The sequence below is a fragment of the Nannobrachium achirus genome, assembly GCF_963921795.1.
Source record: "Nannobrachium achirus genome assembly, chromosome: 8".
Lineage (NCBI taxonomy): Eukaryota > Metazoa > Chordata > Actinopteri > Myctophiformes > Myctophidae > Nannobrachium > Nannobrachium achirus.
The window spans coordinates 64,230,745-64,250,102 of record NC_137817.1 but is presented as its reverse complement, the minus strand read 5'-3'; the positions used below and the strand labels follow the sequence as shown (position 1 = coordinate 64,250,102).

Below are 19,358 nucleotides of genomic sequence, written 5' to 3'. Positions count from 1 at the left end.
CATGAGATAGCAGCCATTATGTTTCCTAAAATGTAAACAAAGATGGCTGCCATGTTTGAAATATGGGGTTGCTATGGGGGTTAAACATGCAATTTCGCGATTGCTATCATGCCTACTAAAGTTTTTGGGGTCCAAATTTTTTTTTGATTTTTTTTTTTCCTTTTTTTTTTCTTTCTCGGGATTATCGGGCCTGGCGGGGAAAGACATTGAAATAATCTCGGGACTATCGGGCCTGGCATGCAATGAGTTAAGGACACTCTTATTATGAAGTGGTTCAGAATGCTCTTATTATGAAGTGACATTGTCATTGACTGCTTTATTTACAACCAGGGCAATGTGTTTGTTGTGTTGCAGAGACGCCGTGAACATCAAAGCCATGGGATTAGAACATCTGGTGAGTCTCTCACACACGCACGCACACACAGACGCCCCGCTGTATTCACAGTGTCTTTGATATCTGCATTCCTAATGAAAGCTACAGGGTGGAGTCCAATACCTGCAGCCCACGACCAGAGAGGGAGAGAAAGAAAAATAGCAGATATACATACAAGCTAGCTTGTATATCTGCTATTTTTGAAAAGTTGAAAAGTTTTTGCAAATCTTTGAATAATATGTATTTTTAAAGCGAACATTTGTAACTCAAACTTTGCTTCTGGAGGTCCCTAGAACTAAATATTTTGAGATGGGGGGGGGGGGTCCATGGCCAAATACATATGATTTTTGGGGTCCTTGAAATGAAAACTTTTGAGAACCACTCACATAGAAAGGTAGGTTTTTCAGAAACCTATTTAGGAGAGATTTATAAAATCGGGTCAAAAGCCTTCACGATTTTTCAAAAAATATCAGATCTACAAGCTCGCAGCGCTGTGAGCTTGTATATTTGCTATTTTTCAATAGTTAAAGCATAAAATAATGGTTAAAGTATTAATGCGTACTAATGCACACCCGGTCTTAACTCATTCGTAGTTTACGGCCGTAGAGCCCGGAGATTTCTCTATGTCTTTCACTGCCGGCTTCTCCTACCTGTTAACGTGGGCGCTCATCCAGTTCCCATCGTGCGTGATCGGACACTGCTATGCATCGTGTGTTCGCGTATTCCATCAGCTTCTCAAATCCGTTGACATTTTTTCAATTGATCAATCCGTTCTCCAACTGTAAGCCGCGGAGTTTATACAGAAAGCTAACGGGCCAAAATAGACGACGGACCATCCGCTTCCGGTTCACGGCCTCAATGATAAGTGGTCCGCTCAATAATGTGTCCGTGTAGAAACCGATCACGGAGCATTAGTTCCGGCCTATTTTAGTTCCGCTTCGATAAAAAAAATGTTTTTAATTAAAGCTTATTAAATCTCCGGGTTCTACGGGCATGGCAGAGAAGGGGTACAAAGGGGTATTTTTTTGGCAGAGGTTGAGTTAATGGGTTAAAATAAGTATTCTTATAACTCCCTGACTCACAGATTTCCTCTCTGTCTATTCATCCCTGCCTCGTTGTCTCCACCAGGCCGAAAGGCATAGCCGAGACGTACGTGTGTTTTGCACCCTGTCCGTCTGTGAACAGCTAATCTCCAGCACCGTTGGCTCGATCACAGTGAAACTGTGCCCACACACACTCTCCCTGGGTGCCAGAGCTGAACCTCTGCCCCACATTCTTCACATGGGCCTCTTATAGCGCCACCAGGAGGCAGACTTTTGCAAAACACATTTCTTTTACAGTACTCTCCTGCAGATTTTGTCCAGACATCACGCGAATTGCTACACAGTATCGCTATGGTCTGCTCATTAAGCTAAACAGGTTTTTGGAGCATTGAACAGCGCTCCCAACCTTTAGCTTTGTGTGTCTCCGTGAGCATGAACTGCTGCAATACCGATGGGTGACTAGAAGGGCACTGTTGTGCAGCCTAGGGTCTGTGGCCGAGGGTTATGTTTCATTAGTACAACGGTGCGTGGCCAGAGTTATGTTTCATTAGTACAACGGTGCGTGGCCGGAGTTATGTTTCATTAGTACAACGGTGCCTGGCCGGAGTTATGTTTCATTAGTACAACGGTGCCTGGCCGGAATTATGTTTCATTAGTACCGCGGTGCGTGGCCGGAGTTATGTTTCATTAGTACAGCGGTGCGTGGCCGGAGTTATATTTCATTAGTACAACGGTGCGTGGCCAGAGTTATGTTTCATTAGTACAGCGGTGCGTGGCCAGAGTTATGTTTCATTAGTACAGCGGTGCATGGCCGGAGTTATGTTTCATTAGTACAACGGTGCGTGGCCAGAGTTATATTTCATTAGTACAACGGTGCGTGGCCAGAGTTATATTTCATTAGTACAACGGTGCGTGGCCAGAGTTATATTTCATTAGTACAACGGTGCGTGGCCAGAACTATGTTTCATTAGTACAGCGGTGCGTGGCCGGAGTTATGTTTCATTAGTACAGCGGTGCGTGGCCAGAGTTATGTTTCATTAGGACAGCGGTGCGTGGCCAGAGTTATGTTTCATTAGTACAACGGTGCGTGGCCAGAGTTATGTTTCATTAGGACAGCGGTGCGTGGCCAGAGTTATGTTTCATTAGTACAACGGTGCGTGGCCAGAGTTATGTTTCATTAGGACAGCGGTGCATGGCCAGAGTTATGTTTCATTAGTACAGCGGTGCGTGGCCGGAGTTATGTTTCATTAGTACAGCGGTGCGTGGCCGGAGTTATGTTTCATTAGGACAGCGGTGCGTGGCCAGAGTTATGTTTCATTAGTACAACGGTGCGTGGCCAGAGTTATGTTTCATTAGGACAGCGGTGCGTGGCCAGAGTTATGTTTCATTAGTACAACGGTGCGTGGCCAGAGTTATGTTTCATTAGGACAGCGGTGCATGGCCAGAGTTATGTTTCATTAGTACAACGGTGCGTGGCCAGAGTTATGTTTCATTAGGACAGCGGTGCGTGGCCAGAGTTATGTTTCATTAGTACAACGGTGCGTGGCCAGAGTTATGTTTCATTAGTACAACGGTGCGTGGCCAGAGTTATGTTTCATTAGTACAGCGGTGCGTGGCCGGAGTTATGTTTCATTAGGACAGCGGTGCGTGGCCAGAGTTATGTTTCATTAGTACAACGGTGCGTGGCCAGAGTTATGTTTCATTAGTACAGCGGTGCGTGGGGGGAGTTATGTTTCATTAGTACAACGGTGCGTGGCCAGAGTTATGTTTCATTAGTACAGCGGTGCGTGGGTGGAGTTATGTTTCATTAGTACAACGGTGCGTGGCCAGAGTTATGTTTCATTAGTACAACGGTGCCTGGCCAGAGTTATGTTTCATTAGTACAACGGTGCGTGGCCAGAGTTATGTTTCATTAGTACAGCGGTGCGTGGCCAGAGTTATGTTTCATTAGTACAACTGTGCCTGGCCGGATTTTTAAACTATAAAAACCGGAACAGATTGAGAAGGCCACTGTTGCGCAGCCTAGACACACACACACACACACACACACACACACACACACACACACACACACACACACACACACACACACACACACACACACACAGGGTATATCGCTGCTCAAATTCACCGCTCCACTTCGAACGGATGGTTTGATTTTTAAGATTAATCCTGATTAGCTAGCGCTCTCTCTCTCCCTCCCTCAGTGTCTCTCGCCCTCCGTCCCTCCCAGCATGGGGTCCATCATATCATCCTCTGGCCGCTCTCTCTCTCTCTCTCTCTCTCTCTCTCTCTCTCTCTCTCTCGTCCCTCTGGAGAGAGAGAGAGAGAGAGAGAGAGAGAGAGGGCTTCTCCTGGGGGACGATCGAAGCCTTAAAAATTTGATGTCCAACATTTCCCAGGGTTTCCTCCTGCTCCTCTCACACTTTAACCCAGCGAGATCGGGAACGCATTATCACTTTAACCATTATTTAATGCTTTAACTATGACAAAATAGCTGATCTACAAGCTCACAGCGTGGAACAGAGTGCCGCGCTGCAAGCTTGTAGATCTGCTATTTTTGAAAGATTTGTGCAAGTCTTATATTATATTATGTTTTCGACCTGATTCTATACATTTCTTCTAAAACCTTCTAAGGTTTTTTGAAAAACGCACGTTTCTACGTCAGTGGTTCTCAAACTTTTTCATGTCAAGGACCCCCCAAACTAAATATGTTGTTCCAGGGGACCTCCCAGAAGCAAATATTTGAGTTACAAATGTTCACTTAAAAAAAAAAAAAAGATATATTCAAAGATTTACACAAATGTTCACGACTTTTAAAAAATAGCAGATGAGTGCAGCGATGCGAGCTTGTAGATCTGCTATTTTTCCATTAGCTAAAGCAAGTGTCTTCAACAGGGGGTCCTCAGAGTTACTACAGGGGGTCCTCCAAATCTTTGTGTGATAAAAACTTTTTTTCAGCTCTTTTATATTAACCACTTGAACCTTAGTGTCCATATTCTTAGAACTTTAGCGCTGCAAGGCGTTGTGAGCTTGTACATCTGCTATTTTTGGCAAAGAGCTTTGGTGTAGAGGGGAAAAAGAGCAGACTAAGTACAGGGTGAAAGGCCAAGTTTATTAGGTATTGACGCATTTGACCGTTAAATATTGTGGTTAAATATTGTGCTGTCAAACAATTAAACTATATGGAAAGTATGAGAAGGTTCTGGGGGTCCCTGCTTCATCTATCTCTCAACTAGGGGGTCCTTGGCCTGAAAACATTGAAGACCCCTGAGCTACTAAAGTATAAAATAACTCTGGGTCCGAATGCGTTAATACGGGGTCAGAGTGACGCGCGGCGGAGCAGAGAGCTCTTTTTGGGTGGCTATAGGAAGAGGACCCCCCCCCCCCTCCCCCCACCCCCCACCCCGTATTCCAGGGGATGAATTATAGAGAGAGGTCAGCGAGGGTCCCGGCTCTCTCTGGATGTCACGTCCCCCCCCCCCCCGGCCCCCCTCCCTGCATACTAACGGGGGGCGTCCCGCTCCCATCGGCGGCCCGGCGCCGGTGACCCCCGCACGCTAACGCGGCGTGACCCTGCATACGCCACGCAAATCACTGACCCCGATCCAGATATGATAGAGACGGGGAAAAAAAGATAGAAAAGAAATGAAAAAAAAAAAAAAAACTCGACTCCTGACTGTTATAGGGCTGTGTTCGGGGTCGTGAATGTTTGGTTGGACCGTTAATTGTCGCACGAATAATTGTGACTTAACGGTTTGTGTGTGGAGATGTGTTTTTTGTTGTTGTTGAGACCTTTCTCTCTTGGAGTTTGGTGTGTGTACAGTATGTGTGTGTGTGTGTGTGTGTGTGGGTGGTTGGGACCTTTCTATGCTAGAGCAGGGGTCTTCAACAGGGGGTCCAGGGCCCCTAGGGAGTCCTCAGAGTTACTACAGGGGGTCCTCCAAATCTTTGTGTGATGGAAACCTTTTTCTACTTTTTTACCTGTTCCCTAGCATCCATATTCTGAGAACTTTAGCAATAAAATAGCAGATCTACAAGCTCACAACGCCTCGTGCTGCGAGGCGTTGTGAGCTTGTAGATCGTCTATTTTCGGCAAAGAGCTTTGGTGTAGAGGGGAAAAAGAGCAGACTAAGTACAGAGTGAAAGGTCAAGTTTATTAAGTATTGACGGTTCAAGTGGTTAAATATCTGAAAACACAAATTGACATGAATCCAAAATACACTGATGAATGTGCTGCCAAATAATTAAACTACAGTATTTTCTGGACTATAAGGCGCACCTGACTATAAGGCGCACTGTCAATGAATGGTCTATTTTCAAACTGTTTTCATATATAAGGCGCACCTGACTATAAGGCGCACATAATAGACGCTACCGTTGTGTTATGCATCCAACAGATGGAGCTGTGCTAAAGGGAATGTCAATGTCAATGAATGATCCATATATAAGGCGCACTGGACTATAAGCCGCACTGTAGTTTTTTGAGAAAATTAAAGGCTTTTAAGTGCGCCTTATAGTCCGGAAAATACGGTATATGGAATCTACGAAAAGGTTGTGGGGGGTCCCTGCTTCATCTCTCTCTCAACTAAGGGGTCCTTGGCCTGAAAACGTTGAAGACCCCTGTCCTAGAGTGGTGTGTGTTTGTGCGTGTGCATACGTGTGTGTGTGTGTGTGTGTGTGTGTGTGTGTGTGTGTGTGTGTGTGTGTGTGTGTGTGTGTGTGTGTGTGTGTGTGTGTGTGTGTGTGTGTGTGTGTGTGTGTGTGTGTGTGTGTGTGTGTGTGTGTGTTTAGGGCTTGTCTTTCCTAGAGAGTATGGTGTGTGTGCGTAGGGAGAAGGGTAGCAGTGGATCATTTAACCCAGAGCCATGCAGAGAGAGAGTGATGACACATAGGAAGTCCTAAAAATGCTTCACGGTCACATGACTCATGTGGAACTCAGATAGTTCCAGTCACATGTTAAATGTGACTCAGATGTGATGATAATATTGTTGAAACTTATTATCTCCATATTATCTTTTGGTGCTTTTTCATAAATGTGATCATACTACAACAGCGTCACACAAAAACATCAAACGTAGCAGCTCCACAAACTCTAAATGTTTCAAGCTTGTAGATGTGCTACTTTTGACTAGGGGTGGGCAATATAACCGATATGGCAATACATCGCGATAGTTTATTTGCCAATACTGTATCGATGCAACCGCGTATTTCCCGATGAACCTAAGCACAACGGTGGGGGCCGATGGGCAAGGAGGATCGCGAGCTTATGAGGGTGCACCAACAACTAAGACCTTAAAACCTGGCGAAAACAGTTGCGTGCATTAGCGCAAGATACCGATAAAAGAAATCATTAAAGGGAAAACATTAACTCAGTTACTGCCAAATTAAATATGCCTTCTAATGGCTATATTGCCATTAAATCTCCATAGACTCCCATGTAATTTATAGTGCACAGATCATGCACGCCCATGCACAGATCATGCACCATGTTTGTACAGGCTGTTCACAGCTTTCAAACAAAAAAAACAGATTGGAAATCCGTTCCGGTATTCTTGAGATAATAGCCATTATGTTTTACATGTTATGTAAACAAAGATGGCTTCCCTGTATGAAAGATGGGGTTGTATGGGAGTGGAACATGCAAAATCGCGATTGAAATCATGTTTACTAGATTTAATGGGGTCCAAATTTTTTTTTTTTTTTTTTTTTCTAAGTCAAAGTCAATTTAAGTCGTCTGGCAGGGAAGTCCATAGTAAGATAGTTGATCTGAAAGTCGTTTGGCACTGTATGAGTTAAATTAACTTCTTAAAAGCCTACTAGGCCTTAAAACCTGGTGAAAACAGTTGTGTGCATTAGCGCAAGATTAGATGAGGATAACGGAAATCATTAAATGGAAAACATTAAATTAACTTCTGAAAAGGCTTCTAGGCCTACACTAGCCTACTAGTAAAACTAGTGGAACCGCGATCTTGCCACACGTGAATAATTGTGGTTGTAAACAATAACACAGACATTATAAATCCATAGTCTAATAATGGGAAGAAGGGGTTATCATCATGGCCCCAAATAACTTTTAAATATCTTGCAATTGGCGACGAAATCGGCAAGAGTGCCTGTCAATACATAAAGCTATAGGCTATTATAACCTCTCCATCATCGGCAATAGTCAGTGGTGTGTGTTCCACACACTCCCACTCCCCCACCATTGCGCACAGGTTCACCGGGAAATACGCGGTCGCTGTATCGATACTTCAGGCCGAAGTATATCGCGATACTTTGAGGAAAATAAAATATGTTCCAATGCATAGGAACCAATGGTAGAAGTCCGGTCCTGACACTCCGCTGCCTCTAGATGTCGCTGTGCTATAATAGCTACTTCCCCTTCCCACGGTTCAGTGAGTGAGGTCTCTCGAGACGAAAACAACAAAATTAGAGCAGCGCCTTCAGCTTTTAAAGCTGATATATCGCAATAGTATCGCAATAGTATCGTATCGCAAAGATTCACAATATATCGTGATACTACTGCATCGCGACCAAAGTATCGTGATACGTATTGCATCGTGAGATTCTTGCCAATATCCACCCCTACTTTTGACGCTCTTGAATTTGAATCCTGAAACGCACCAGTTTTGGATACACCAGGTTTCCACCCGACAGATTCTTTTTAAACAGCTTTTAAATAGACTTGCATCACAAACAGTTCTGCTGTGCTGCTGCTTGGTGCCTTCCGTGAACTATTAAAAGACTTAATAATAAAACACATAATTGTTCCATTGGAGTGAACAGAGTTATCGCCTCTCTCTCTCTCACTCTCTCTCTCTCTCTCTCTCTCTCTCTCTCCCTCTCTCTGTGTACACAGGGGTGTCGCACCAAATTTTGGGCCCTGGGTACAAGGATTCACTGGGGGCCCCCCATGAATGTTCTTCATAGGGGGGGGGGGGGATGGGGGTTTAACCCATTTAGACTGGGAACGCATTATTACGCATTATTTTGTGCTTTCACTATTGAAAAATAGCAGACATACAATCTCACAGCGAGCTTGTAGATCTGCTAATTTTGAAAAAAATCTTGAAAGTTTGTGCAAGTCTTTGAATATTTCAAATCCTTCTAAGGTTTTTTTGAAAAACCTATGTTTCTATGTCAGTGGGGCTCGAACCTTTTCATGTGAAGGACCCCCACAATGATATATATTTGGCCACGGACCCCCATCTCAAAATATTTAGTTCCAGGGACCACCCCCAGAAGCAAAGTTTTAGTTACAAAAGTTTGCTTAAAAAAATACATATATTCAAAGATTTGCACACACTTTCACGACTTTTCAAAAATAGCAGATGTACAAGCTCGCAGCGCGGCACTCGGTGCCGCGCTGTGAGCTTGTATATCTGCTATTTTTCAATAGTTAACCTTGGGGCCCTAGTAGCTCAGTCCTACTTTTCCCCCCCTTGTGACGCCCCTGTGTGTACATGGCTCTGATTTAACATCATTTGGGTTGGGGAGGGGATGCAGCAGGGAGGAGTGTTAGGCATAATCATAAATCGGCATTAATCAATACATACGTATCGGCAGCTTACAGGAGGGTGGCCTGCCTGTGTCTACTGTTAAAAAGATGAGCGCTGTAAAAGAAAGGAAAAAAAAAGAAATGCAAAACGAGGGAAATAAGTGATTTACATAAGACAGGGGTGACACCAGGTCAACACAAAACTTTAAGATGGAGACTGCAGATCATTTTAAATGCTGCAACTGTAACTAATTTGAAAAAATCACTGTACCTATATTTTATAATTTGGATTATCAACAATATGCTATATTTACATCGTGTTTCAACAGCTCCCAACATTAGGGTTGGGATCCTTTTAGGATTTTAACGATTCCTGTTCTTTAACTCATACAGTGCCTATCCCGAACTAGTTCGGGATATTCGGGATCAAAAACAATTTTTTATTTGCTATTTTACTTACCCCGAGCTGCTTGGAGCAACGTGGGTGGTCCCGGCTCGCCCAGCGCTCACCAACGAGAGACGCTAGATGCTCCGACGATTTATTCCATTGAAAATGGTTTAAAATAAAGTTTAGACCCCCCCCAATGTTCACCCAATGTTCATTGTAGGCGGCGCGACGTATTCCAGGGTGCCTATCCCGAACTAGTCCGGGATATTTAATGAAATGGAATAAAATGATAAGAGGCCTTCTGAAGCCTGGCCTGATTTTTCTAGCTACTAGCCGAAAGCTAACAACGTCCCGGCTGGACGTTATTTGCGAACGAAATCGCCAATCTCCGCCTAATCCAATGAAAGACCACATCTTTGAAGGCTTATATCTCTGGATTGTGTCTTTAGGGAAGCGGCGCGAGGTTTATTTACGGCGAAATCGCCCAAAAATGATCTTTTAGATGACAAAATGGGAATAGCCATTCTGTTAGCATTATCATCCGGGACATTTCCATGACGTGCATGAACGTGAGCACGTGAGGTCCTGGAAGGTGAGGTCCTGGAAGCTAAAGCGCTCGCCTATGAGAGATGCGCTGGCATTCTATGGCCCCTAGAGGGCGCTGGCACTCAATGAGTTAACTAGACCCTTCAATGATTCCTATATTGAAAAGCATATTAGTGTAGTCAGGAGTAGTGAGTTGGTGTTGGCTAGGCCACACTCTCGCATCGCATCAGTTCTCAAATGGACTCTTAAGGGCCGTTTATGCTTGATTTTGTGTACGTTTTGGTCGAGAGAGTATGTGTAGTAATTGCGTCGACATGCATAGTTCATCTACGGTTTGTGCGTGCCGACCCGCTCTCCGCTCCGATTCTGCTCCCGTTGGGGCAGGCGCCACATTGTCGCATCGCAGCACCGAGCATACAGTACGAAACGAGACCAGGTACGGCAGAGTCGGTGTACGGACCGTAATCATAGGGACAAGTACAGACTGGGAGAAAGTACGTATATATCAAACGGACCAAAGGGAAAAAAATCTCTCTCACCCTCCGTTTCTAGTGTAGACCTGCGGTCCTTATGTATTACTATGCATGGTACTTTACAGGTCTGTAACTCTGAGAGTGTTAAAAGATTAAACCAAATGGACCCTTACGGCATTGGTTCTCAAAGTGGGGTCCCCCAGGGGTCCTCCTTGGGGAGGTTCAAGGGAGGTCTCCAACAAAAAATAGTTAATATAGCATCATTATACAATCATTTTTAACTACTTTTTCCATATTTTTTTTGGAAAGTGTTTTAACATAAATCCACTCTTCTGGGGGTCCCTGGCACACAACCTTTTCAAATGGGTGTCCTTGGCGAAATACAATTAGGGGGTCCTTGACATAAAAAACGTTTGACTAGCACTGCCTTGCGGGGTACATACGGGTACAAGCTGAGACATGTCTAGAAGATACCTTAACAATGTAATTCTCAGTGATACTCCATTATAATAATAACACAGTTTTGTTACCACAAACCCATCTCAAGTCACCTTGACTTTAATGTCTGATGTCACATCATCATTTTTATTGAAGTGCCTACAGTTTATAGACATTTTTACACAGTACAGTTCATCTATAGGGAGCTGGTATGTGGGAGTATTATTGCTACTAACATTGGCTCTCTTTTCAGGGCCTGCTGTATTTGCATGCGACCGTGTTTCCTCGTACGTCTTTTTTTGCGGCTAAGTGGACCTATAGGGACAGATTATAACAGGTTTTCATTTGATTCTGCCTCTCTAAACTCCTCAGGGCAGCTGACGGCACGTTGACACACACATACAGTATACACACACGCACACAGAGGCGTCACAAGGGGGCGAAAGGTGGGACTGAGTTACTATGGGCCCAAGGTGGAGGGACCTTAATTATTTTATACTTTAGCTATTGAAAAATAGCAGATATACAAGCTCGCAGTGTGGCAAAGTCGTGAAAATGTGTCTTTGAATATATGTATTTTTTAAGCGAACATTTTTAACTCCAATCTTGTTTCTGGGGGGTCCCTGGAACGAAATATTTTGAGATGGGGGTCCGTGGCCAAATACATATCATTTTGGTGGGTCCTTCACATGAAAAGATCTTAGCACCACTGACGTAGAAACAAAAAAAAATGACTTGCACAAATGTTCACGATTTTTCAAAAATAGCAGATCTACAAGCTCGTAGCGCGGCACTCTACTATTTTTCAATAGTTAATGCACAAAATAATGCGTAATAATGCATTCCCATTCTAAATGGGTTAAACCCCCTCCCCCCATGAAGAACATTCATGGGGGGCCCGCAGTGAATCCTTGTACCCAGGGCCCAGAATTTGATGCACACACACTCAAACGCAAAGATGCGCGCGCATGATTCGTATATATATTTACAGATGCATTTGGCCGCTTGTATGTCTTGAGGATAATTTGAATATTTGAATATGTGAATGTTGACTATGTGTTGAATTTATGGGTGTGTTTATGCATATGGGGAGGATGATTGCACCGTTGGTTGTCACACCGGCGGCCCCGCAGAGTTGGAAGACGGTGATTACGATTCGGGACAGTGGAACGTAAATAACGACGCTTGACTCGCTCTGCGGTGGTACGACAGCGGGTGGTGGTGGCGCGTGGGGGACCTGGAAATATTGTTGACTCTGGTACTATTTATATACATGCATATCATCACTGTCGGGCAGAAACCTTGTATCTCCACGTTTAAAACGTGGACGTTTTTTCGTTAAAGTAAATCCCCGCTTCATCATACATGACTGTCGCACAAAACTAGTGAAAATAGCAGATCTACAAGCACACAGCGCCTCTAAATCATTTTTAAAATGATGTCTACAAAACAAACGGTTCAAGGTTTCCACACGACAACGACGATATACATTATTTAAATATATTGTTGTTGTCGGGTAGAAACCTTTTATCTGCATATTTTAAGGTTGTTGTGTTTTATTCCTCAATGAACGTCACTAAAGCATCAAAAGTATAGCAGATCTACGAGCTTCTAGAACTGCTACTTTTGAATTTGAATTCTGAAAAGTTATAGTTTTGGACATAATATGAGGTTTACCCCCGAGACAGACACACAGACACACCGACACAGACAGGTGTTGACAATTTGGCCAATGTTAAATTTGTAATTTTAGAGGTATTAAAAAGTCCTTAAATTGTCACTTTAGAAACGTGAAGATACCCTCTCTACACTTAAACCGTATGTTGGTTTGTTTACTGTTGAGTGAGAAAACAATGTTACACATTAAGTTCATCATCTGGGGACCCCCCAGAATAATTTGGGGACCCCCTGAGGGTCCCGACCCACAGGTTGAGAACCACTGGCTCAAAAAGTCCAGGCCTGATCTATGCTTCTCCGTACGACGGTGTCGCACACCTGAGATAGATGGTCTATTATGACAAGCTCACAACGCCACTGGCTATGAGCTTGTAGATCGGCTTTATTTTCCCGCGCGGCATGACAACCAGCCTACGATGGAGGAGTACAAATTAAGCTTTATTCTTTCAATTAATGACAAGTTTTTTTGTAACGGTAATAATGCGATTGTTTTTTTCCCCCTTTGTAATCTTTACTTGCGGTTATTAATTTGAGATGTTTACTCGCAAACAAACAAATACATTACAGTTCTTCTGCCCCTTTCTTTTGCCGTTGGTGGAACATTGAATTTGTACGAATTATTCTGCCGCTTGATTTTCCACGATGAAGAGATGGATGCTAATGTTTTGACTGTGCCTGTCTCGTCAGAGAGAGAGAGAGAGAGAGAGAGAGAGGGAGAGAGAGAGAGAGGGAGGGAGGGAGAGAGGGAGGGTGGTGCAATAATGAGTTGGGCAATTAAGACTTATGTGGTAAGGCGTTTAGTTTTATTGTTCATATTTGTTTTGTTTTCTTAGTTAGGCTGATTGAGTCAATGTGATCACTTAGAATGTAGAGAGAAAGACCGGGGATAATTGCTCCCAGTGGTCCGCTGCACGCGTGCGCAAACACGCACGCACGCACGCACACACGCACACACACACACACGCACACGCACACACGCACACGCACGCACACGCACACACACACACACACACACGCACGCACACACACACACAGGCGTGGGCGCACACATTTGGAGTTGTGGTCCAATGCAAAGCGCAATCCCTTGCTCAGGGGAGTACTGTATATATATGAGAGAGAGAGAGAGAGAGAGAGTATAGTGTCTAATCAGTCCAGATGCACAGCTGCTATAAGTGCCTAAAAGAAGACAGGCAGAGGATCAATCGATGCACGAAGAATCATCTTCATCAGGACCATGTCTCTCTGCCTGGGGGAGGCTGGACGGACAGACAGACAGACAGGCAGACAGACAGAGAGGTGTGGTCTGGGGAGGGGTGGAGAGAGAGAGAGACAGGGTCTAGGTTGGACAAGACCAGGAGTTGGAGAACCTTTTCCTGCCGCGACCCCCAAAATAATTACATTTAACCGGGGGCCCCACCACCCTGACGAGCACTAAGAGTTGAGGAATTATGGGGGCACGGTGGCGCAGTGTTAATTTCGGCGACTAAAACTATGACGAAAAATGTTCGTCGACTACCTTTTTTTACTGACGAAAACCAAATAGAAACGAAATAAAAACTAAGCTGTGATGACTAAAACTGTGACTAAATATATTGACAATTTTGTCAACAAATAAAAACTAGAACTAAAATGTCACGGTAGAGACTAGTGGAGAAGAGATCCAGTAGAACTAAAAGACAAGTCATTTTATGTTTGGTTGCACTCGGGTATTGCACTCTGAAAATAGCCGATCTACAAGCTCACAACGCGTCGCAGCAACCAAGTGTGTAAAATCAGCCATTACGACACCAAGGCCCGCCAAAAATGTTTTATAGACTAAATCAACTGTACATTTAGTCGACTAAAATATCACAATATTTTGTCGACTAAAACTACACCAAAACTAAAACATTTCAGATGACTAAAATATGACTAAAACAAAATCGCATTTTATTCAAAAGACTTTGACTAAAACTAAATCAAAAATTTGCTGACAAAATTAACACTGACGGTGGCGCAGTGGTTGGCGCTTCGCCTCACAGCTAGAAGGTCCTGGGTTCGATTCCCGCCGGGGGAAGCTGTGGGCGCTGGGGGGCGTGTTCATCAGCGCCCACACCCTAGGTGGGGTTGGCGATAGGGCCTTTCTGTGTGGAGTTTGCATGTTCTCCCCGTATCTCCTAGGGTAGATGCCCTCACAAAAACATGCAGTAGTCCTGGTTTCTATACTACCTCCCCCTAGCCAGCCAGGTGCTCCCCAATTCCCCTGGCGCGGCAGGGGGAGAGCGGAAACCAGGACTACAGGTTAGGTAGTTGGCACTGGGTGAGAAAATGTGTTGCAAAAAACGTGGGATAAAAATATTTATAAAAAAAAAAAAGAGTCGAGAAATTACAATTAGTATGTCATGGGAAAATAGCCGATATCACGTTGCGAGGCGTTGTGGGCATGTATGTTTGTGACATACTGTAGCGTGAAATGCTATTTTCACCATTTCTGCCTCTAATATTTGACAGTTTTGCCAATGATTAACCAGAGAGGTACTAAAAATGTCTTAAAAGTCCTTAAATTGTCACTTTAGAAATGTGTAGATAACCTCCCTGTATACACTTATACCGTATGTTGTTTTATTTATTGTTAAGTGAGAAAACAATGATAACCCATAAGCTAAACATCTGGGGACCCCCCCAAAACAGGTCCCAACCCACAGGTCACGACCCCCAAAATAATCATATTTTAACTGGAGACCCCCAAAAGAATCATATTTTAACTGGAGACCCCCAAAAGAATCATATTTTAACTGGAGACCCCCAGGCCCCCACCCTGACGTACACTAAGAGTTGAGGCATTACATTTTGTATAACACGGTTCTATTGTGAAAATAGCAGATCTACATGCTCACAAGGCGTTGTGAGCATGTAGATCTGCTATTTTCACAATTTCTGCCTCTAATATTTGATAATTTTGCCAATGTTTAATTTGTAGAGTTTTAGAGGTATACAAAGCCCTTAAATTGTCACTTTAGAAATATGCAGATGGAGTCTATACACTAAAACTTTATGTTGTTTTGTTCACTGTCGAGTGAGAAAACAATGTTGCACATTAAGTTAATCATCTGGGGACCCCGCAAAATAATTTGGGGACCCCCCCCCCCCCTGGGTCCGACCCCCCTGGGTCCGACCCACAGGTTGAGAACCACTGAGTTAGAGGAGAGGTGGTGTTGGGGTCACTGCAGGGTCAGGGGGTGGTGTTTTGGCTACGTTGAAAACGTTGTGTGAACTCCTTCACAACAACACAGGGGTCTGTGTTGTGATGGAGGAAATGGAGTTGGCCACAGACTAAACATAATGTAGTTATTGTTGTCATGGTCTTTATTGTTATGTTAATACCACTGCTGTTATTGTTATTAATACCTATTATTACTATCATGATAGAATGACCCAACAAGTGGTGTGTGATTAGTCATTGATAGCTGTGTGTGTGATGGTCTGAGTGGTGTGTTGACGTGGTGAAGTGTCCCTTGGAAAGGTGAAGAGTTCACCGAGGCTCCTAGGCTAGTTGCTCTGCTGACAGACAGCAGCCAGCAGGTGTGCACTGGCTGGCGCACGCATGCGCTTGCGCGCACGCACGCACGCACGTGCTCGCTCCAAGGCTATTATTGTTAACATTTTCATTAACTGAACTAATAAAAAAATATAAAAATAAACAATAACTGAAACTGTATTGTTTTTACAAAGATAACTAAAACTGAAATGATAGACAAAATGCCCCTAGTTTGACTTTTTCTCATTACCAACAGCAACTGAATATACAGCACTTTTAAAAGTGGTATCTTTTGTTGAGTTTGTATTACACCAGGGGTCTTCGACGTTTTCAGGCCAAGGACCCCTTAGTTGAGAGAGAGATGAAGCAGGGACCCCCACAACCTTTTCATAGATTCCATATAGTTTCATTGTTTGACAGCACAATTGTCAGTGTATTTTGGATTCATGTCAATTTGTGTTTTCAGATATTTAACCACTTGAACCGTCAATAAGTAATTAAAAGCCTGTGTTTCCGAGGCTAATGAGTAATAAACTTGACCTTTCAGTCTGTACTTGGTCTCCTCTTTTTCTCCTCTAAACCTCTTTGCCGAAAATAGACATTGGGAGCTTGTAGATTTGCTATTTTTGTCTAAAGTTCTCAGAATAAGGATTCAGGTAGTTAATATAAAAAAGGAGAAGAACGTTTCTAACACAAAGATTTGGAGGACTCCCTGTAGTAACTCTTAGGACCCCCTAGGGGTCCCGGACCCCCTGTTGAAGACCCCTGTACAATAGGCTTAGAACTTTTTGAATCCTGCACTGTGACCTGACAAATAACCACAAAGTATGAAAACACATTAACATTAAAATAATAAAAACTAAACTAAGACTAAGCGTTGTCACAAAAATAAAAACATAATAAAAACTAGCAAACCCACACTGGATCACAAAACAATTATAACTAACTGAATTAGAAATGAAATAGTCAAAACGAAGTAAAACTAAACTATAATAACCAGTAAGACTCCCTAATCGGGAGATAAGCGACCGTCAGGTCGCAGTGTGATTTTAGGGCAAAATGTGTAGGAGTAGTGTCCAGAAATGTGTTTTAAAACATCGGCCTGAAGGTGGTGCTAAATGGGACAGATCCATGTTGATGACATGAGTGTAGACATACTGTGTACCGATTTGCGTGATTTTTGGCCAAAAGGTGTAGGAGCTGTGTCCATAAATGTGTTTTACAAGAACCGGCCTCATGGCAGCGTTAGAAGAGGGTCATGTGTGAATTTAACGGTTGTGGAGATATGAGCAGGGCAAAAGTGTGACGTGTGACAGACAGACAGCTGGTCGAGGTTTTGATAGTAAATGCGACCTGACGGTCGCAAAAAAACCCGAAACCATTATACCCTTGGCATGCACGCACGCATTGGTGAAGAGACTCCTCAAAGTGGGGTCCGGGGTGGGGGTTCCAGGGTAGTTAGCATAGCAGGGTACTTAGGGTGGTTGACGTAAGTTTTAATCAATCTACAAACAAATTAGTAACTAAAGTTGTCAAGTAAATGTAGTGGAGTGAAAGCACCATATTTCAATCGAGATGTAGTGGAGTAGAAGTGAAAGTATTGGAAATCGGAAATACTCAAGTAAAGTACAAATACCTCCAAATTTTACCTGTACTTAGTTACTTTACACCATTGAATGTCTGTCTGTCTGTCTGTCTGTTCAGTTGTCTATCACTTCTGTCTGTCTGTCTGCTTTGAAGTGCCTTCTAGAGATGCTCCAATTGCAATTTTTGGGGCTGATACCGATCACCGATCAACTGGAATCAGTATCTGCCGGGCCAGATACCGATATTCCCGATCACAGCGTCAAATCCATAAATTCTTCTATTAATTGTGTTACTGTAGCAGCATTTATATATTCAATGATTCATAAACATCAGGAGATTGCAGGCTGAGGTCCTTTAGTATCAAATTCAACTTGTATGAGTTGAAGCTGAGGTTACATTCAGTCCCACAGATAAATATTGTGAAAATAGCTGGTCTAGCTTGTAGATCGGTGAAGCGGATAGACTAGAGGCTAAGCAGATACCGATCGCGATCACTCACCGATCAATGGGCACATCTCTTGTGCCTTCCAGTCTGTCTGTCTGTCTGTCTGTCTGTCTGTCTGTGTGTCTCTCTCCTAATGTGATGGTACAGGATAGATAGTTGAGGTGAGAACAGCTGGGAGTGATGGAGTATCGGGGGGGCAGATAAAAGATAGAGAGGGGAGGGGGAGGTGGGGGAGGGTGGGTTCAGTGATAATCTGCAAACACATTTCCAGGCTTATTACGCTAATGATTTCATCATATTGGATGTGGGGGCAGCGGTTGAGGGGGGGGGGTTGGGGGAGGGGGGGGGGGGGGGGGGGGGGGGCTGTTTCCTCTCATCTGGCCGGCGCTGCGGCTAAATGATGGAGTCATTTGAGTGACCTCTGACTGGGCGGTCGGCCCGTACGTAATTACATGTCATTCTGATGGCGGTGGGCGGGCGGTGGGGGGGGCTTCCACCAGCTCCCCCCGCTCCCCCCGCCCTTCCCCTTCTGGATCACTTGTTGTTGTTTTTCCTGTGCAGGTCCCTGCAACTATTGATTATATTACACCTAGGGGTCTTCAACGTTTTCAGGGCCAAGGACCCCTTAGTTGAGAGAGAGATGAAGCAGGGACCCCCACTACCTTTTCATAGATTCCATATAGTTTTATTGTTTGACAGCACAATTATCATTGTATACTGGATTCATTCACTGGATATTGAACCACTTGAACCGTCAATACTTAACACATCGGATGCCCACGTGATCTCTGACGTCTTATTTGCTGGTGCCCATGGCAACGCGTCATTTTACGTACCGGCGAGAGTACTGGCGAGAAAAGTAATCCGAGTAAATGTAATCCGAGTATGTCCTGTTTATTTCGCGAAAATCTTTTCTTTCAGTCAGGACCGTTTTTTATCATTTATAAGCCACAGTGTTTGTGTTACGGCATGTAGAAGAGGCTGCCGTTTTGAGAAAAAAATGAAAAAATCACACCCGTGTGAACTGAGCGGTGGAGTCTGTGCGCGCGAGTGTGTGTGTGTGTGTGCGTGCGTTCGTGCGTGCGTGCGTGTGTGTGTGTGAGTGTGCCTTGTCTGTTCTGGCCTGGCCTGAACAACAGCGCCCCTCCCTTAACATGTGTGGTCAGAAAAGGTACTACACCACAGGCTTGAGGCTACATACAGACCCACCCACCCACATACATACATACATACATACATACATACAAACAAACATACATACCTACACACACGGCCACGCTATGGAGACGGTGTGACCACCGCTCAAAAAGGAAGAGAATCCGGAGAAAACAGCACTTTTGTGCAGCCGGTAAACAGGAAGTCAACGAGCC

At 44.0% G+C, this 19,358-nt stretch overlaps 1 protein-coding gene across 1 annotated transcript in view; it reads left to right on the top strand.

The window, feature by feature from the left end:
• The window catches only part of rsrc1 (arginine/serine-rich coiled-coil 1), a 322,249-nt gene that overhangs the window by 125,610 nt on the left and 177,281 nt on the right, over positions 1-19,358 (top strand). Inside the window, exon 5 of the mRNA XM_080731516.1 lies at positions 355-394. Within this exon, the coding sequence (XP_080587642.1) occupies positions 355-394 (40 nt within the window). The remainder of the gene's footprint in view (positions 1-354; positions 395-19,358) is intronic.